At 38.7% G+C, this 18,267-nt stretch overlaps 2 protein-coding genes across 2 annotated transcripts; both read right to left on the bottom strand.

Annotated features, from left to right (window-relative positions):
- Positions 1–5,080: 5,080 nt before the first annotated feature.
- LOC118803660 (interferon alpha-3-like) lies at positions 5,081–6,105 on the bottom strand. Its single transcript, XM_036564119.1, has 5 exons — positions 5,980–6,105; positions 5,783–5,872; positions 5,517–5,663; positions 5,313–5,414; positions 5,081–5,185 (listed from the first exon to the last, which is right to left on the bottom strand). The coding sequence occupies exons 1-5, from the start codon at positions 6,103–6,105 to the stop codon at positions 5,081–5,083; spliced, it is 570 nt and encodes a 189-aa protein (XP_036420012.1).
- A 2,300-nt stretch (positions 6,106–8,405) lies between these two features.
- Positions 8,406–9,385, bottom strand: LOC118803659 (interferon alpha-17-like). The gene is made up of 5 exons (XM_036564118.1): positions 9,251–9,385; positions 9,091–9,165; positions 8,850–9,002; positions 8,639–8,743; positions 8,406–8,492 (listed from the first exon to the last, which is right to left on the bottom strand). The coding sequence occupies exons 1-5, from the start codon at positions 9,383–9,385 to the stop codon at positions 8,406–8,408; spliced, it is 555 nt and encodes a 184-aa protein (XP_036420011.1).
- Between the last annotated feature and the right edge of the window lie 8,882 nt (positions 9,386–18,267).

The raw sequence follows: 18,267 nt of genomic DNA, 5'->3' as shown, positions 1-18,267 counted from the left end.
AGTGACAGGTTTTTATATAGTCTGTCTGACATACTGACCTATCTGCGTTTTTTCTGAATGTAAACAACAGGTCTGTTTAAAAGCAGATCCGTTCTGAGATGAAATTCATCAGGAGTCTTTGCTTTATAATCAATCATGACGTAGCCAAATGGATCTGCATGAAAAACTTTGTATTACCAGGGTACATCTGTCTACCCAACACACCGACCTGATTGTTGTCTCTAGGATTTTTAAATAATATGAAGTAATTGGTGTTTAAACTAATGGTCCTACTAGATTTTCCTTGAAAAAACAAATTTTGTATTAGTTAAATGGCACTTAAGTTTCGATGGTGTACGTACTGTGTAAACACCTTTTCTACCTCAGCATTATTGCTAGCATCTTTCATAACATCATCAATAATCAACAAATTATTTCTGTTAAGCGGTAGAAGTGTGTCATCATTTAGTGATGTTGGTATCCCTTGAACAAAATGAATGTTTCTTATTTTTAGCATTTCATCATAAAGTGGCTGCCAGCAAACATAAATGTACACTATGTTTCCAATTTTCTTTGAAATCAACTCATCAGTACGTTCAATCAACTGTTTTACAAAATATGTTTTTCCAGAATTTGATGGACCACTTATTACACATGAAAAAGGATGTTGTAACCTAAAATCAAGCCTGTCAACTTCTAGCACCCCGTGATAGTCATGGACATCTTTAGTACCCATAAGGAAGTGTTAAAAAGTCAGACAACAAGACCCACTTGTTGTATACAACTTTAAAGCGTTTCCCCACTGACTTGTTTTTCAGTGTGAGGTTCTTTTTATTTGTCATGATCCCGTCTGCTCGAGCCAGTATGTGTCGACTACTATCGCAATTGACCATGTAATGATCTACAAGATCAATCAGCCTGTCGAGTCTGATAAGTTTTGAGTTGTCAGAATTCAGGGTGATACCTTTTGCTTTCATGCACGTTTTACCAGTTGCTGTATGATAACCCTATGTTTTAGGCCCTTCCGAGCAGAACTCTGCAATGTAATCGCCACCACCAATCTCGTCTGTCAAATCACCTAAGTAGAGGCCGAGAAGAGATTCCCAGTCACCTTCACGGGAAACAAAAATAACACTGTCAGTGTCGCTATACAACAGTCTGTCGCCTAATCTAGCTGTTGTAAAAGCACCGTGAAATACGTTAATGTCACGAGTTGGACAATAGTCACCATCAGAATAACACCACTGAATCAGCGCCGTAGTGTCCGACACAAATAAAAAGTGTTTAACATCATATCTGTCGCCAAAGATGTGTTGTGAAAACTGTTCAGGGTCTGTCAACAACTCAGACGCTGGCAAGTTTTCCCTCATTGAAAACGATCCCACAAACCGTTTAACAACAATTTGTTAATAGACCTGCATGCTGGGTTAAGACATATCTTGTCAGGATTCAGCTGAAACTTTTCCTTTTCAAAATAATCCCCGATGTATTCTGCCTTCTCTTCTTCTGTGACAGCATGCGCTGGATAACTGCTTGCTTCCTGTTTGTACTGTAAAAATGTCTTGACATACTCACAGAACAATGTCTCTGAACTGTCTAGGAAATGCCACACCTCATGGATTTTAGCAATCACATTCCCTTTCTCAACAGCTTTCCGTAATTTAATACTGACCCATGTCCCTGTGATGGACCTGTCGTCATCATTGTGCATGCACTCTGATTGTTGATTTTGCAGCTCTGCACATGTACAGCAGAGTAGGAATGTTAATTTACCATTACAACGATATGGTAAAACAGGATGTAGAAGTTTTCTAGGTGGATGTACGGCAGGCTTAACAAGTCCATAGTATTCCTCAATGGGTCTGGAATTTTTTTTAATTATTTGAGGGTGTCCTACGGGGTATTTCCTCCTAGCCTGACAAAATGGGTACAAACTGGTGAAGTCCAAATATCTGATTTTCTCTTACAGTTTGTAAGCATTAGTTCTACCCTCAAAGAGCACGTCTCTTGGTTTTAACCTTTCAGGTGCTGTGTACGAAGACATAAATGCTACAACATCCAAATCATTTCTCTTAGCATCGGCCCACTGGCATTCCCACATTATTTCAACCACCAGGCCGTATGCACGAACAAGTGTCTCTACCTTGGCGTCAAACTGTTTTCGCAATTCGCCGTACAACACCTTTGACATAGAATGGGCCTGGTTTGGGTTGTAACGACATTCATGACCATGATGCATGCAGCCATTAAATTCTAACGCTTTTCGTACACCGCCCTTTTCATAATACCCATCCACATAATACGCACCAAACTTCATTTCCCCATGAGTTAGGGCATAATGAACGGCGGCGTCTCTTGTACTCTTAACAAACTCAAGCCATTCAATGGAAACATTTGAGAATGTCTTGTGTTGGTTAATGTACGCGTTGTTGGAAGAAAATGTGTTTTGTACACCGCCATGCAACACGAGGCTAAAGTTGTGTAATTAAACGGGTCCAGCTTTGTACACTGAATGAACTTGTTGTGATATTTAATGCATGCTTCTCGTAGTAAAACAACGTCGTTTCTACCGTAAACAAACAACGAGTCTATGTAGCGCTGTTTGTATGTTTCGTCATACATAGAGATGAGTCTACACCCCATCATTGTGATCTTGACAGCAATCCCCACTTTAGAAAAATATTCCAGCAATAGGAAATTGTCAAAACCAGCTGCATTGTGTGCCAACCATGTGTAACCCTGATACTTGGGCCATCTAAACTCTTTGATGAGTAGTTCTACACAGTCAGACCCTTCTGCTGTGAACTCTCTGCCATCAAATGTAATTGCACAGACAAAATTAGCTTCATGCTTGCCTTTTTCAAATCAGGTTTCAAAGTCAAAAAAGATGTACGAAATGCAAGGCTCCTTTAATTTGATTGGCTTTATGTAGCATTCATGTGTGGAGTCTGATATTAATTCTTCACCACAATGAACACAACGTCCAGAAGCACATCTGTGGGGTTTGGGCTTTGTTGCACTGACATGATAACGCCGCCCACAATTTTACAATACTTTGTTAGATCGCATGAGGATGCTATCACTCCTGTAGTCGGCTGTTCTTTCTGTTTCTTAGAACGGTAAGAACTGCTTACCCCACGTTCGTGTTCCTGATTTGGCCTTAAGCCCTCCCCATCAATGCCTCTCAGTACTTCCAATATTGTACTTAGTCCAGTGTTATTTGGTCTGGGAACCACTGTTTCGTCCACCTTTTCTGAAAAGCTGTTCTCGTTCCAAGTGTCCAACAACTCATCAGACCATCCAGCGATGTCCAGATCAGGATCAACAGCCCTCTGTACACCTTCACCATACACCGGTCGGTCACTGGCGTGCAAATCTACAAAAGTTTAAGAAAAACATTACACACAATGGCTAATGTTGATTTAATACTGTGAATAGACACCACTTATTTTTTTTACCTACAGATTTGTGGTCATCATCAAACCTAAGGCGCTTTCCATGTGAAACCGTCTTGTCATTTGCACTCAGACATTTCCTTGGATGTTTCCCGCGTGAAGCTGGATTATCGTCGGTCACATGGTCCCGTGATGCCTCAGGGCTACTTGTCGAACTGGGCCTAAACGCTGGCGATCTAGACGTGATTTCGTCTACCATGCAGCGTGGTTCACGCCCTGCAGAAGTACTGGGTACAGCATCAAATCCGGGTGGTGTTAAGAGCCCCGTTGTTTCAACCAAATGGGTTAAACCTACTACAGAAAATATTATTAATAGTATTAACCCCTCAACAAGTAACACAGACAAAACTATAACACAACCGCTGACTTACCAAGAGGATTCAGTAATAAAACGTATTTGCAGATTCTGTAACAACGGAAATGTATGCATTATTAAGATGAACATCAACAACTACAAATAATGAAAAAAAATGAATAAAAATGATGACAAAAACTTACAAAGTTAAGACAATCCCTCAATGCTTCTAATAGCAAAGATTGTTTCAAGCTCAGATGCACCTTGACCAAGAAAGTCCTTTAAGCAAAAAGTTGAAACACTGTTTGAAATGCTTGCAAATTTACTTACAAGAAATTTGGATAAAGACTGTAGAACACATACTTACCAAGAACGCAGGCCATGTTGCTTCCAATTGAAAGGTCGTTGGTGAAAATGTGTTACTTTCGGTCAGCTATATACACCATTTTCTCAAGAAACACCCATGCCATAGCATATTGCAATCCTTTGTGTTTGATTGGCCCGTGCTTATATGCATGAATACCGCATCATCACCGCACAATCCCCCCCCCCCCTTAAAATTTAAATCCACAATCTGAAATTAAACCTTTAAAATGCCTTACATTACACATTTTTGAGCTCACCCACTACCAATGTGTCCAGACGGTTAGTCTAACGATACAGGAAACTTACTCACATCAAACAATTTTGTGAAAGCTACCAGACGTGTTTAACACATGGCTAGAGACACACTGTCACACCTTTGATTGTACACATGGCAAGGGGTGGGGGGAGTGACCCCACCAAAGACAGGACGCTGACATCTCAACGCATCCTGTCACAAATCTTTTAGGGGGGTGGTGGTGGTGGGGGTACGGACATCGTGACCTGTCACAAATCTTTTTGGGGGTGGTGGTGGGGGACACAGACATCTTGTCAATCATATTGGCCTGTCAATCATAGGGGTCATAAATCATGGGTCATAAATCACTCAGGGTGGGGGGTCATAAATCGCTCGTTTGACAGAACGTGTATGATTCACACTACTGTGACCGGCAGCCTGTACGGTTTTATGTGGTTAAAAAAAAAAACAGAATTAAACTCAAATGAAACTGAAAATGAATAACTGTTAAAAAAGACCGTCTAAGTTACCAATGCTTTTTATTATTAAGAACTATCACAAAAGACAAAGATCTGTACATTAAATATACTAATTACAGAGCAAAAATAAATATGGGAAATACAAGGAAAATGAGTAAACAACTGAATGAATGAATAAATAAATAAATAAATAAATAAATAAATAAATAGCTCTAGAATTAAGATATGACAAGGCGTCAAAGATGCTTTGAGAAGCTCCTCTTTCCACAGGTTAAACTCTTGTTGGCCAGAAATGTTTTGAGTTCTTGTCCAGAATGAACTGCAGAACAGACAGCAGCTCCCTGCGAACCACTTCCCACCCGCACACACTGAACTCCTGTCAATGTATCACAAACACACAAAGACGTTTTTATTACGTGTCCAGCATCACAGTCATAAATGAATGTTTTAAGTTACAGTAGAGGACAGAGAACGTTCTTCTTCTCCTTTAGAAGCTCTCATACCTTTTCTTTCAAAAGTTTCTCGAGTTTCTCAAAATAGTCTGTAAGTGCAGCGTCTCTCGCAGGAAAATCATCTTCTTCCTTTTGTGTTTTGATGCTCATAATCTGCAACAACAAATCAAATCTACGTTTAACACACTTCATGCAGACATTCATCCTGTTCACCTCTTCACTTCATGTATTTAAAAGCCTCTTTAACTTTCTTACACATTTGCTCTCCTCGACCTGTCGGTCCACGATGATCTGAAACTTTACAAGCTTATCAGCGTCCCAGGACTGTGGAAAACCGTCGTTCTCCATCAGAGAGCTCACCTTCATCAGGGTCTTATAAACAGCCTTTGCAGCCCCCACATCCTGCACAGAGTGATAAACACAGCCTGCTGACCAAAGCGTTGATAAAGTTTGGCCAGACAAACCTTCAAGCTTCTATCCAGAATGAAGTTCTGGAGCAGATCTGATGAGGAAGAACTGACCTGTTTGGAATTGCTGGACAGCAGAGCCCATGTGGGAGATCTTATTTCAACTGGACTGTCGTCCAAACATTGTAAAGGAAATGGGCCAGTCTGTCAGAGGACAAAGAGAGTCAAGAATCAAATGACCATGAAGGAGGACACAAAGAATCTAAAGTGTGTGAGATGAATCTCCTGTCAGCGCTTCTTCGTCTACATACCATGGTCTCCAGCAGGTCGTGTGTTTTTGCCACCAGCGTCCGCTGAAGCTGGCATTTAGTGGGCATTGAGCTGACCTGCGCAATGCAGAGAAGAGTGCTGATCCAAGACAAACGCTGAAATGCCATTCTGATACTGGACTGAAGAGGAGGAGAGAAGAGATCATGGTTAGTTTGTAGATTTGAACATCGCAAGAAGTGAGAAGCTGCAGTCTAATGATAAATGCACGAGCTACCTGCGTTCAGGACTGTTAGGAAGATCTCCAGAATATCTGCTCGCTCTGGGGTCCATGGTGCGGGTTTTGTACTGAGGATCATTGGATGTTTGAAAAGTGAAAGTCACATTTGAAAATAGCAGATAATCTTTTCAGTACGGGAAAGTTGGACATTTTCCTCTTTTACGTCATGTTTCAGTTTTCACTTCCACTTTCTTCTATTGCTGTCATTGATTGTGGAATTTATGGTGGAAACTAAAGCAAAATAACTAAGGAATGTATCTGTCTATCTGTCTATCTATCTATCTATCTATCTATCTGTTATTAAATACTGTTTATTAGATCTCTTTTATGATTCATTCAAACACAATGACACTTTAAAAAAAATGACCAATGCAGATCTTTCATCTTATATTTAATATCTGGTTTTATTAAAATATAAAAAGCACAATTCATCACGCACAAAAAACTTTTTAAAATTCCTTACCAGCAGTTGAAAAATACATACATACATGAATAAATAAATAAGTAAATGAATGAATGAGTTGATATATTTTATTTTTAATATTCTGAGGAAATCTGTTTTTCCGGTGAAGAAGATTTTTCTACTTTTTACTCAGAACATCCTGAAACTTCCTGAGACTCTGGAGAACTTCATTCCTCACCAGCTCCCAGACACACTTGCTGAATCCCTTTACAAACATAAAATCAACATTCATATATTAACCTGTTTGTACAAATATTATGTCCACAATCTGTTTGTGGTGGTTTTAAAGCCTGGGATGGCTTTACACCAGATATGGGAACATTGCTGTGAGGAGCGGATTGCATTTAGCCAGAAGAGCATTTATTATCGAGGTCATGTGCTGATGTTAAATCATTAGTTCAGGATCGCCACTCCAGCTCATACCAAAGGTATCGGATGGAGCTTCTTGACTCCAAAGAACACAGATTCACTGCTCCACAGTCATATGTAGGGGGACTTTATAATCCTTCAGGCGACGCTTGATATTGCGCATGGCGACCTAAGGCTCTTGTGCGGATGAACGTCATTTTCAGTTGGTCAGTGCTTTTCTTAGAATACTAAACAATTTTGTGTGCACAATTGAACGTCAGTCACGGGTGCAGGTAAAAGTAGCTGAATTGATGCATTAGAAGGGCTCACCAAACACATTTGGACATGCAGAGCATCAACCCTGTCCTGTAAAGGGGTTTCATTTAGTTTCTGCCAAAAGCTCTACGATAATCTTACACATAAAATAATAACGACTGCATTAACGTACAGTTCGATTTTAATTTTCCAATAAATCATTTTATTATGCAGAAAAGCTTTAGGTGTTGCATCATGATAGAAATAGAATGACATCATCACTGGCGTCACTTTCCCTTTCACTCGTAGGTTTTAGTTTGGTGTTGGTAATTCCCTTTACCTCTTAAGAATGAATATTCGGTTTAATTCGAATTACAACGTCTTACTTTTAACCAAAGGAAAGTGAAATGGAGTCAGCAGTAAGGCTGGTTTTATTTGTGGTCTTTCTCCGGATAGTCGACTTTCTCTGATCGATTTCTCATGACGTCACATCAAAAACGATCAAACCTATATTTTCCCACTTCTGTTAAGAAACCAATTAAACATATTACAATATTACTTCAACATTAACATATTACTTCATGTTCTTCCAAGTGTGGGATCGGTAGTCCAAAAATATGTTAAAATGTACAGTTTTTTTGTTTTAAAAACATAAAAATGAGGCTGGCCTCATTGAGTGCTTAGCACTTAACGGAATGTATGAAGACATTTTAGCTGCGTTTAAATTTGAACGTAATGTTTCCTAAACTTTTGAAAATTTCAGCAAATAAATGTTGCAGTTTATTGTATTAAATCTTTATTATAATCGGTTCAGTTCTACATGTTTTTATTTCAGCTCTCCTGAGCTTGATGTTTTATTAAATCTCTTTCATGAATGAAAAAAAAAAGAACTTTTATAAATGAGCAAGGCAGATCTTTCAACATATATTTAATATCTGGTTTTATTACAGTATAAAAAGCATAATTCATCACACAAAAACTTGTAACAAATTCGTTACCAGCAAAAGGAAATAAATAAATAAATAAATAAATAAATAAATAAATAAATAAATAAATTCTAATACTATTTTTAAATTTTAATATTCTGAGGGAATCTGTAGTTTTTCCGGTGATGAAGATTTTTTCTACTTTTTACTCAGAACATCCTGAAACTTCCTGAGACTCTGGAGAACTTCATTCCTCACCAGCTCCCAGACACACTCGCTGAATCCCTTTACAAACATAAGATCAACATTCATATATTAACCTGTTTGTACAAATATTATGTCCACAATCCGTTTGTGGTGGATTTATTTCTAATAATAATAACTTTATTTAATTGACTGCAGTTCAGTTTAGTTCATTTCAGGTTACTGACCTTCACTCTCAGCTTCTCCTCCAGCTCTTCAAAATAGGACTTCAGTTGACCAATGCTGCCTGCAGAGGGACTGCCCACTGCACTCTGGGATGCATCTTCTCCAACCTTGAAAGATTTAATGGACAGTGTTTTTATGGATATTAATGTAGCATGTTGATTATTGACTGAACTGATTTCCAGAAACAATCGCACTCCGACATATTTAACGTACACATTTCTGCAGATTCTCCACTTGTCTAGAAGAGATGATGTTCTTGAAGAGTCCGAGTGTTTCTCGGTCCCACGTGACAGATGTTTGGTCGTTCTTGAAGATTCTATCAACACCGCTCAGAGTTTCAAGAGCAACAACAGCCAGATCTTCATTCTGCACAACAGCGACAATTACACTCGTTTACTGTTTGACTTTTTTTCATGTGAAATTTTTCTTCTCGTTTTCTGACTTTGATATTTACCTGTGCATTTAAGAACACGTCATCTGGGAGCGCGCGCCATCCTTCCTCCAAACACTTCAACGGCATCGGAGCCCCCTGCAAATGAGAGTGAAAGACACTCAGAGGACTTTCACTAAAATGCAGGATTTGTAATGTTTCTCAGAATGTAAAGGTTCCTCACCATCTCCTCCAGCAGCCTGATGCTCTCCTCATTCAGATCTCTCAGTCTGAACTGCGTCCAGGTACATGGGATCACTGCAGCATCAGCCACATGCAGCACCACAAGGACGATGCTCAGCACCTTCAGAGCGTCCATCACTCAACTAGTAGACAATAGAGTTTATGGAGAATTAGCAAACAGTGAGAATGAAGAGTGGCACCAGTCTGTCTCTTTTTATTGGAGTTCTTGTGCGGTTTGTGGGTTCAGTTGCCCTCACGTCTCAAAACTACAGAGGAACCCGGGGGAATTACTTATCTGTGGTCCAGAATCAAAACTAGTATTTCATTCTTTATGTTTCTGACTGCTCTGTGTGGCGTTAATATTAGTATTAACGTTATTATTATTACTAGTATAGGTGTCTTTGTGCTGGACATCACTTGTGTATCAATAAACGTGTGTAAGGGACATCATCTGGTTCAACTCACGGGATTTTCACTAGATATGTAAATATGTATTTATTGCATCACTGGCTTAATTTGCTCTTTCATTAATGTCATTCATGGTCGTTCTTCTAGCGCTGCCTGCATGTATTAGAGTGTTTATATTAGCATTACTGCATGACTTGCTTTTTTGAATGACTCGTTTTAGCACTGAGGATGTTTGAGGGGCGCTGTTTCAGTGTCACATGAAGTCCATTGGAAATGTAATCTATTCAAAGCTGATAAAGTGTCTGATCTCCCTGAAATTAAAGTAAACCTAGATTTATTTAAAAACAAACCCCGTTCAAGTGCCGACACTTGCACGGGCTCCAGGTATTGCATCATGATTTAAATATGAGTTACGTAACTGACCTGACTTTCCCTTTCATTCATCAGTTCATTTTTGCTGAAGACTCGGTAAATCCCCTGTTCTCTTCAGAGGGACTTGAAGCCCTTTTTACGTTTATCGAGTGGAAACAGAAATCAATTCAATGCTTCCACAGAAAGAAAGCACCGCGATTTTCAATATGAAAGTGTTAATATTTTACTCACAGCCAATCAGAGGATCCACAGCTCTTGTGACGTCATTGATGGATCAGAAAATAATGACTGAGCACGCAGGCTACTGTAGTGCCCAATAATAACCGGGAACTGCCCAATCAGCTAATAATCAGGTCAACGTATTTTTTTTAAATAAACAGCTGAAATGCGTTGAGTTCTCTGAACGGGACTCAAACGGAGTTTAAAAGATCTCCTGATTCACATTTTATTAAAGCATCTCAGTGAAGTCAAGAAACCCTTTAAGCCGAGTTTATGAAAACGTTTGTGAAAAGGAGCACAGTCCTTCTAAGATAAAACGGCATTTGTTTTCTTTTTATCGGATTAATACTAACATTTTTAATTACTGAGATTCGCGATATTTTACTGTCGTTTCACACAGGTCGATACTGTATTCATTATTTTGTTATGAAAGCAACTCACCTGAAGATTTGTTTAATGAACCAGCATATCGCTATGAGGTTGATGTTGATCTGTGTTCCACAGCATTATGGGATATACAGCAGTCAAATGGCGTTACCTTTATAATAAAAACATGTTTTTAACCCGATGAATCCGATTTTGGTGTTTTAAAGACGTCAAAGTTTTCTGCTGGAATTTTTCAGATTGTTTCAATGCTAGAACACTGAGGTACACTCTCAGAAGTAAAGGTAGTAAACTGTCACTGGGGCAGTACTACAGGCACTGATTTGATATTTTCTAAGTAATAACTGTGAAAATGCTGTAGATTTACAGTACTTATTTTAGGGTAATCACTGGTTTGTTATTTTACAGGATCATACACTGTTAGAAATAAAGGTTCTGTGCAGGTACATTTTTCATTCATAAAGGTGCAAACAATGTAAATGTTCCCTCAAAGGTACAACACTGGTTTTAAGGTCCATTTGTGAAACTTAAATAAGTTTTTCCAGGTGAAAAGTACATAATTGTACCTTTTCATAACCTAATGTTTCACAAACAAACAACAAAATAAAAAGCCTGGAGATGAGACGGGGTGTGTGGCATCAATACTACTTAGAAAATATAATTTCAATGGATTATGGTACAATTATGTTCCCTGACTAAAGGTACTGAGATGTACCCTTGAGGGTCCCATCCCAGTGACAAGAGGGGCACTGCCCCAGTGACAGTTTAGTACTTTTATTTCTGAGAGTGTACTATAAAAGACTGGCCGGTTAGAGTGGTGCATTTAGTTTACAGTATCATACCAGACAAGGCAATTTAAGTAATTTATTGGCAGCAGAGTTGCCAGTGATGTCCCGTACATTTACAGTAAATAATTGCACATTTAATATACAGTAAAATACTGTAAACTATTTAGCATAAAAGGTAAACTGCCAGGGATAGAACTTTTAGAATAGGTGAATGAGTAAAACACAGACATTTTATTGGGGTGGAACAGGAAAATTATTGGGGTGGCTATAAAAAAATTAATAATAAAATGGCATTGCTGTGTTAAAATGACATAAATGTATCTGACTGGTCTGCATGGTGTTGATATTAGTATTAACATTAATATTATTAATATTAGTGTTGTTGTCCTGAACATTACTTGTTTACCATTAAACCTGTGTGAGGAACATCAGTTTTTGCAGTTTCTCTGTGGTGTTTCACCCTTAAGATGAGCTTCATTGCTTTTGTTCTGTCAAGATGTGATGCCTGTCACACTTCATGTCCAAAAGTGTGTAGACACCTGTTCATCCAGCGTCTCTTCCAAACTCAAGAGCATTAAATAGGGGTTTGAACACCCTTTGCTGCAGCCTCTAGTCTTCTGGCTTTACACCAGATATGGGAACATTGCTGTGAGGAGCTGATTGCATTTAGCCAGAAGAGCATTTATTATCGAGGTCATGTGCTGATGTTAAATCATTAGTTCAGGATCGCCACTCCAGCTCATACCAAAGGTATCGGATGGAGCTTCTTGACTCCAAAGAACACAGATTCACTGCTCCACAGTCATATGTAGGGGGACTTTATAATCCTTCAGGCGACGCTTGATATTGCGCATGGCGCCCTAAGGCTCTTGTGCGGATGAACGTCATATTCAGTTGGTCAGTGCTTTTCTTAGAATACTAAACAATTTTGTGTGCACAATTGAACGTCAGTCACGGGTGCAGGTAAAAGTAGCTGAATTGATGCATTAGAAGGGCTCACCAAACACATTTGGACATGCAGAGCATCAACCCTGTCCTGTAAAGGGGTTTCATTTAGTTTCTGCCAAAAGCTCTACGATAATCTTACACATAAAATAATAACGACTGCATTAACGTACAGTTCGATTTTAATTTTCCAATAAATCATTTTATTATGCAGAAAAGCTTTAGGTGTTGCATCATGATAGAAATAGAATGACATCATCACTGGCGTCACTTTCCCTTTCACTCGTAGGTTTTAGTTTGGTGTTGGTAATTCCCTTTACCTCTTAAGAATGAATATTCGGTTTAATTCGAATTACAACGTCTTACTTTTAACCAAAGGAAAGTGAAATGGAGTCAGCAGTAAGGCTGGTTTTATTTGTGGTCTTTCTCCGGATAGTCGACTTTCTCTGATCGGTTTCTCATGACGTCACATCAAAAACGATCAAACCTATATTTTCCCACTTCTGTTAAGAAAAGAACAAACTCCAATTAAACATATTACAAACATGTTATTGGGCTGAAGTGTATGGCTCTTAAGCAGAAATTCAATGCTTTTATTAATAAGTGATCGATTTTCTAAGTTTTATTTCTAGTAGTTGCTCACGACTTTTTTACTGAGATATATGTGCATTATTGTGTATTATAAATCATAATCTGTTGTACAGTTTTTATTGATATAAAGACAGTCTAAAGTATTGAATTAAAGCAATATTAATAAGCCTTAAGATCAGATAAGAGAGCATAATGTAACACCTTCTTAGTCCATGTTAAATAGAAATCTAAGCCTTCGGTTTAGAACACAGTCAGTCTGTATAGTATTTATTTACAGCTAATAGATGATTTGTGATTGGGATGTTGACAGGACCTGTAAGGAAACACGAAAATTGAGCTTGAAGATCTAAATTCACCATGAAGTCCTTGTAAAGAAAATTCAGAGATTTGTTTCTAAACACATCATACTTGTTATTCATTATTGCTGACACTATGTGAAAATACTGTAAACTATGTAGTCCTGAATTGCGGAGTTAGATCGTTGAAGTGTTTTTCATCCTGGGGCTAAAATGATGGCTCGATGACGCTCTAGAGCCACACTTAGCATGACCCCTCCCCAACACTATAACGGTACAAAACTATAGAGTCATACTTAGCATGACCCCTCTCCTAACATTATAACAATAAAAAACTAGAGCCACATTTAGCATGACTCCTCCGTTAACCCTATAACAGTTTAAACTAGTTTCGCAGTTATGATGACTTCTCCTCTTACATTATAACAGGATCAAACTAGAGCCATATTTACCATGACCCATCCCCAACACTATAACGGTGTACAAACTAGAGCCATACTTAGCATGACCCCTCTGTTAACACTGTAAAATACTAGAGTGTATTAGCATCAGTGTTTCTGCAGTCTCACTTTACTTGGATGGGTTACGCTAGTCAGTAATGACCGTTCTGTTGCAGACTGAGAGGAACGAGGTTGATTCTCGGGTAGGTCGGTGTCCTGTGGCTCCAAACTGGATTCTGGCTTTGGTGGCTCAAACATTTATAGCTGTAAAAGTCCAACAGTTCAGTTCAATCCTACCTAGCGAGCTAACGGATATGCTAACGTTAGCTTCCTATTCACCAGCTTCATATTCGAATCTTCCCGGTTAACCTTTAATGGTGCAGCAGCTACAGTCTGGTGAATATGAAGCTGAAGAGGGGCTGCACCTTTGACCGACTGGGTGTGGTTTCAGTGCATTCAGCGGACACGCCCCCAGCTTTTCACTGCAGAGAATGCTGCTCATTATGTCACGATTTTGAAACCTAATTTTACCAATTCAGTTTTTTAATTATTCGCATTTGGCTGTGTGGTTAATAACACATTATGTTGTGGTGTAACAACTTCAGAACACATAGTGATTTCAGCTTTACACGGATTTTAAATGGATATCTCAGTCTTCACTTTAGAATTTGGGCTCAGTTTGTCTTAATTTTGAGCTTATTGGAGACTTGCTTTTGAATAATTCATTACAATTTAAGTAAATAAAAATGTAATGAAAATAAACATATTCCTCACAGATCCAATATTTAAACAGTGCTGAAAATTAAACTATTTCAAGGTTAACGTTGCTTAACATGGGAGTACTGAACAGGTGGTTAATCAGCAGCCGGTAACTTGACAAGGTTTAATAAGGGCTTCAGACAGACGTTATAACTGCCTCAAAAACCAAAGATACCCATCATGTTTCTGTAGTGAGACTTTTGGTTTTTGATTTACATTGATTTCTAAAACACTTTTAAAAAAAGAAGATAAAGTGAAAAATACAAATGACATTTTTATTGCATTTTTAAGTCTCATAAGAACACAAGTTCTAATAAATAAATAAATAAATAGATAAATAAATAAATAGATAAATAAATAGTTATGCCAAGTCTAGTCGTACTACAGTGTTTTAAGAATCTCCTTTTTCCACAGTTTAGACTGTTAACCAGAAATTGTTTGAGTTCTCCACCAGAATGAACTGCAGAATAGACAGCAACTCCCTGCGAACCACTTCCCACCCGCACACACTGAACTCCTGTCAACATACCACACACACAAAAAAACACACACACACACACACAAACACACATTTTTGTTAGACACAGAGCATCACAGTCATAAATGAATGTTTTAAGTTACAGTAGAGAACAGAGAACGTTCTTCTTCTCCTTTAGAAGCTCTCATACCTTTTCTTTTAAAAGTTTCTCGAGTTTCTCAAAATAGTCTGTAAGTGCAGCGTCTCTCGCAGGAAAATCATCTTCTTCCTTTTGTGTTTTGATGCTCATAATCTGCAACAACAAATCAAATCTACGTTTAACACACTTCATGCAGACATTCATCCTGTTCACCTCTTCACTTCATGTATTTAAAAGCCTCTTTAACTTTCTTACACATTTGCTCTCCTCGACCTGTCGGTCCACGATGATCTGAAACTTTACAAGCTTATCAGCGTCCCAGGACTGTGGAAAACCGTCGTTCTCCATCAGAGAGCTCACCTTCATCAGGGTCTTATAAACAGCCTTTGCGGCCCCCACATCCTGCACAGAGTGATAAACACAGCCTGCTGACCAAAGTGCTGATAAAGTTTGACCAGACAAACCTTCAAGCTTCTATCCAGAATGAAGCTTTGGAGCAGATCTGACGAGGAAGAACTGACCTGTTTGGAATAGCTGGACAGCAGAGCCCATGTGGGAGATCTTATTTCAACTGGACTGTCGTCCAAACATTGTAAAGGAAATGGGCCAGTCTGTCAGAGGACAAAGAGAGTCAAGAATCAAATGACCACGAAGGAGGACACAAAGAATCTAAAGTGTGTGAGATGAATCTCCTGTCAGCGCTTCGTCTAGGGGTCTACATACCATGGTCTCCAGCAGGGCGTGTGTTTTTGCCACGAGCGTCCGCTGAAGCTGGCATTTAGTGGGCATTGAGCTGACCTGCGCAATGCAGAGAAGAGTGCCGATCCAAGACAAACGCTGAAATGCCATTCTGATACTGGACTGAAGAGGAGGAGAGAAGAGATCAAGGTTAGTTTGTAGATTTGAACATCGCAAGAAGTGAGAAGCTGCAGTCTAATGATAAATGCACGAGCTACCTGCGTTCAGGACTGTTAGGAAGATCTCCAGAATATCTGCTCGCTCTGGGGTCCATGATGCGGGTTTTGTAAGGGATGTTTGAAAAGTGAAAGGCACGTTTGAAAATAGCAGATAATCATTTTAGTTGGAACTCATTAAAGCTGGACATTTTCCTCTTTTACATCATGTTTCTGTTTTCACTTCCAGTTTTTATGAATAATAAAGAGCTCCATCTATCTGTCTGTTTGTCTGTCATTTTGTCTGCATTTTAAACCGATCATCGACAGTATCACCTGAGGCATGTCTAGCTCAAGCACCCCTAAACTGAGTCCCAGCACCCCTAAATATAAGAGTCAAAAGTCAATTTTTTACTGTTTTTTTTAACGGACGTTTGTCTTTGATAAACAGATGGTATGATGGTCTCTCTCCCCTTTCTTCGCTCCGCTCTCCTCGAAGCCGTGCAGTAGCTGCGCTAAACCACCGTCCACTGACTCAATTTGAGTGAGTGAAGCTATCTGTTGTGCCATTGGTCGGCCTATTTGTTGATTTTAAAGCCAAGGTGCCAGACTAGTACTGTCTGTATGTGTATCAGCTAATTAATATTATGAAAGAAGATACGACGAAATAGATGATGCCCAACTTGTCTCTCTTTACTGACCTTTACATTTTTATTATTTTATTATCCCTCATTATCTGTTACCTTTCATTCAATTTCACTTGTAATACTTTGATGGCTTTGTGGCTCACAGGCTCAGCATTAACGAACGTTTTCTCAGATTTGTTGGTGTCTTTCCAGTCACAGTGTTTTCCAACCCAAAACATGTTCTTCATGTTCTTCCAAGTGTGGGATCGGTAGTCCAAAAATATGTTAAAATGTACAGTTTTTTTGTTTTAAAAACGGGGGGAGGGGCTGGTCTCATTGAGTGCTTAGCACTTAACGGAATGTATGAAGACATTTTAGCTGCGTTTAAATTTGAACGTAATGTTTCATAAACTTTTGAAAATTTCAGCAAATAAATGTTGCAGTTTATTGTATTAAATCTTTATTATAATCAGTTCAGTTCTACATGTTTTTATTTCAGCTCTCCTGAGCTTGATGTTTTATTAAATCTCTTTCATGAATGAAAAAAAAAGAACTTTTCAAAATGAACAAGGCAGATCTTTCAACATATATTTAATATCTGGTTTTATTACAGTATAAAAAGCATAATTCATCACACAAAAACTTGTAACAAATTCGTTACCAGCAAAAGGAAATAAATAAATAAATAAATAAATAAATAAATTCTAATACTATTTTTAAATTTTAATATTCTGAGGGAATCTGTAGTTTTTCCGGTGATGAAGATTTTTCTACTTTTTACTCAGAACATCCTGAAACTTCCTGAGACTCTGGAGAACTTCATTCCTCACCAGCTCCCAGACACACTCGCTGAATCCCTTTACAAACATAAGATCAACATTCATATATTAACCTGTTTGTACAAATATTATGTCCACAATCCGTTTGTGGTGGATTTATTTCTAATAATAATAACTTTATTTAATTGACTGCAGTTCAGTTTAGTTCATTTCAGGTTGCTGACCTTCACTCTCAGCTTCTCCTCCAGCTCTTCAAAATAAGACTTCAGTTGACCAATGCTGCCTGCAGAGGGACTGCCCACTGCACTCTGGGATGCATCTTCTCCAACCTTGAAAGATTTAATGGACGGTGTTTTTATGGATATTAATGTAACATGTTGATTATTGACTGACTGAACTGATTTCCAGAAACAATCGCACTCCGACATATTTAACGTACACATTTCTGCAGATTCTCCACTTGTCTAGAAGAGATGATGTTCTTGAAGAGTCCGAGTGTTTCTCGGTCCCACGTGACAGATGTTTGGTCGTTCTTGAAGATTCTATCAACACCTCTCAGAGTTTCAAGAGCAACAACAGCCAGATCTTCATTCTGCACAACAGCGACAATTACACTCATTTACTGTTTGACTTTTTTTCATGTGAAATTTTTCTTCTCGTTTTCTGACTTTGATATTTACCTGTGCATTTAAGAACACGTCATCTGGGAGCGCGCGCCATCCTTCCTCCAAACACTTCAACGGCATCGGAGCCCCCTGCAAATGAGAGTGAAAGACACTCAGAGGACTTTCACTAAAATGCAGGATTTGTAATGTTTCTCAGAATGTAAAGGTTCCTCACCATCTCCTCCAGCAGCCTGATGCTCTCCTCATTCAGATCTCTCAGTCTGAACTGCGTCCAG

This window comes from Colossoma macropomum, unplaced genomic scaffold (assembly GCF_904425465.1).
Source record: "Colossoma macropomum unplaced genomic scaffold, Colossoma_macropomum, whole genome shotgun sequence".
Taxonomy (NCBI): Eukaryota; Metazoa; Chordata; class Actinopteri; order Characiformes; family Serrasalmidae; genus Colossoma; species Colossoma macropomum.
Note: the sequence above shows the minus strand (reverse complement) of the source record. Positions and strands in the feature narration are given on the sequence as shown.

What these genes read in the sequence shown, in the direction of transcription:
- LOC118803660 (XM_036564119.1), bottom strand. Translation starts at nt 6,105, where the DNA reads ATGGCATTTCAGCGTTTGTCTTGGATCAGCACTCTTCTCTGCATTGCG. An exon ending in ACGACCTGCTGGAGACCATG is followed by an intron (nt 5,873 to 5,979) that starts GTATGTAGACGA and finishes GTCCTCTGACAG; the next exon opens with ACTGGCCCATTTCCTTTACA. An exon ending in AGAAACTTTTGAAAGAAAAG is followed by an intron (nt 5,186 to 5,312) that starts GTATGAGAGCTT and finishes ATACATTGACAG; the next exon opens with GAGTTCAGTGTGTGCGGGTG.
- LOC118803659 (XM_036564118.1), bottom strand. Translation starts at nt 9,385, where the DNA reads ATGGACGCTCTGAAGGTGCTGAGCATCGTCCTTGTGGTGCTGCATGTG. An exon ending in TCAGGCTGCTGGAGGAGATG is followed by an intron (nt 9,166 to 9,250) that starts GTGAGGAACCTT and finishes TCTCATTTGCAG; the next exon opens with GGGGCTCCGATGCCGTTGAA. An exon ending in TGGAGAATCTGCAGAAATGT is followed by an intron (nt 8,744 to 8,849) that starts GTACGTTAAATA and finishes AAATCTTTCAAG; the next exon opens with GTTGGAGAAGATGCATCCCA.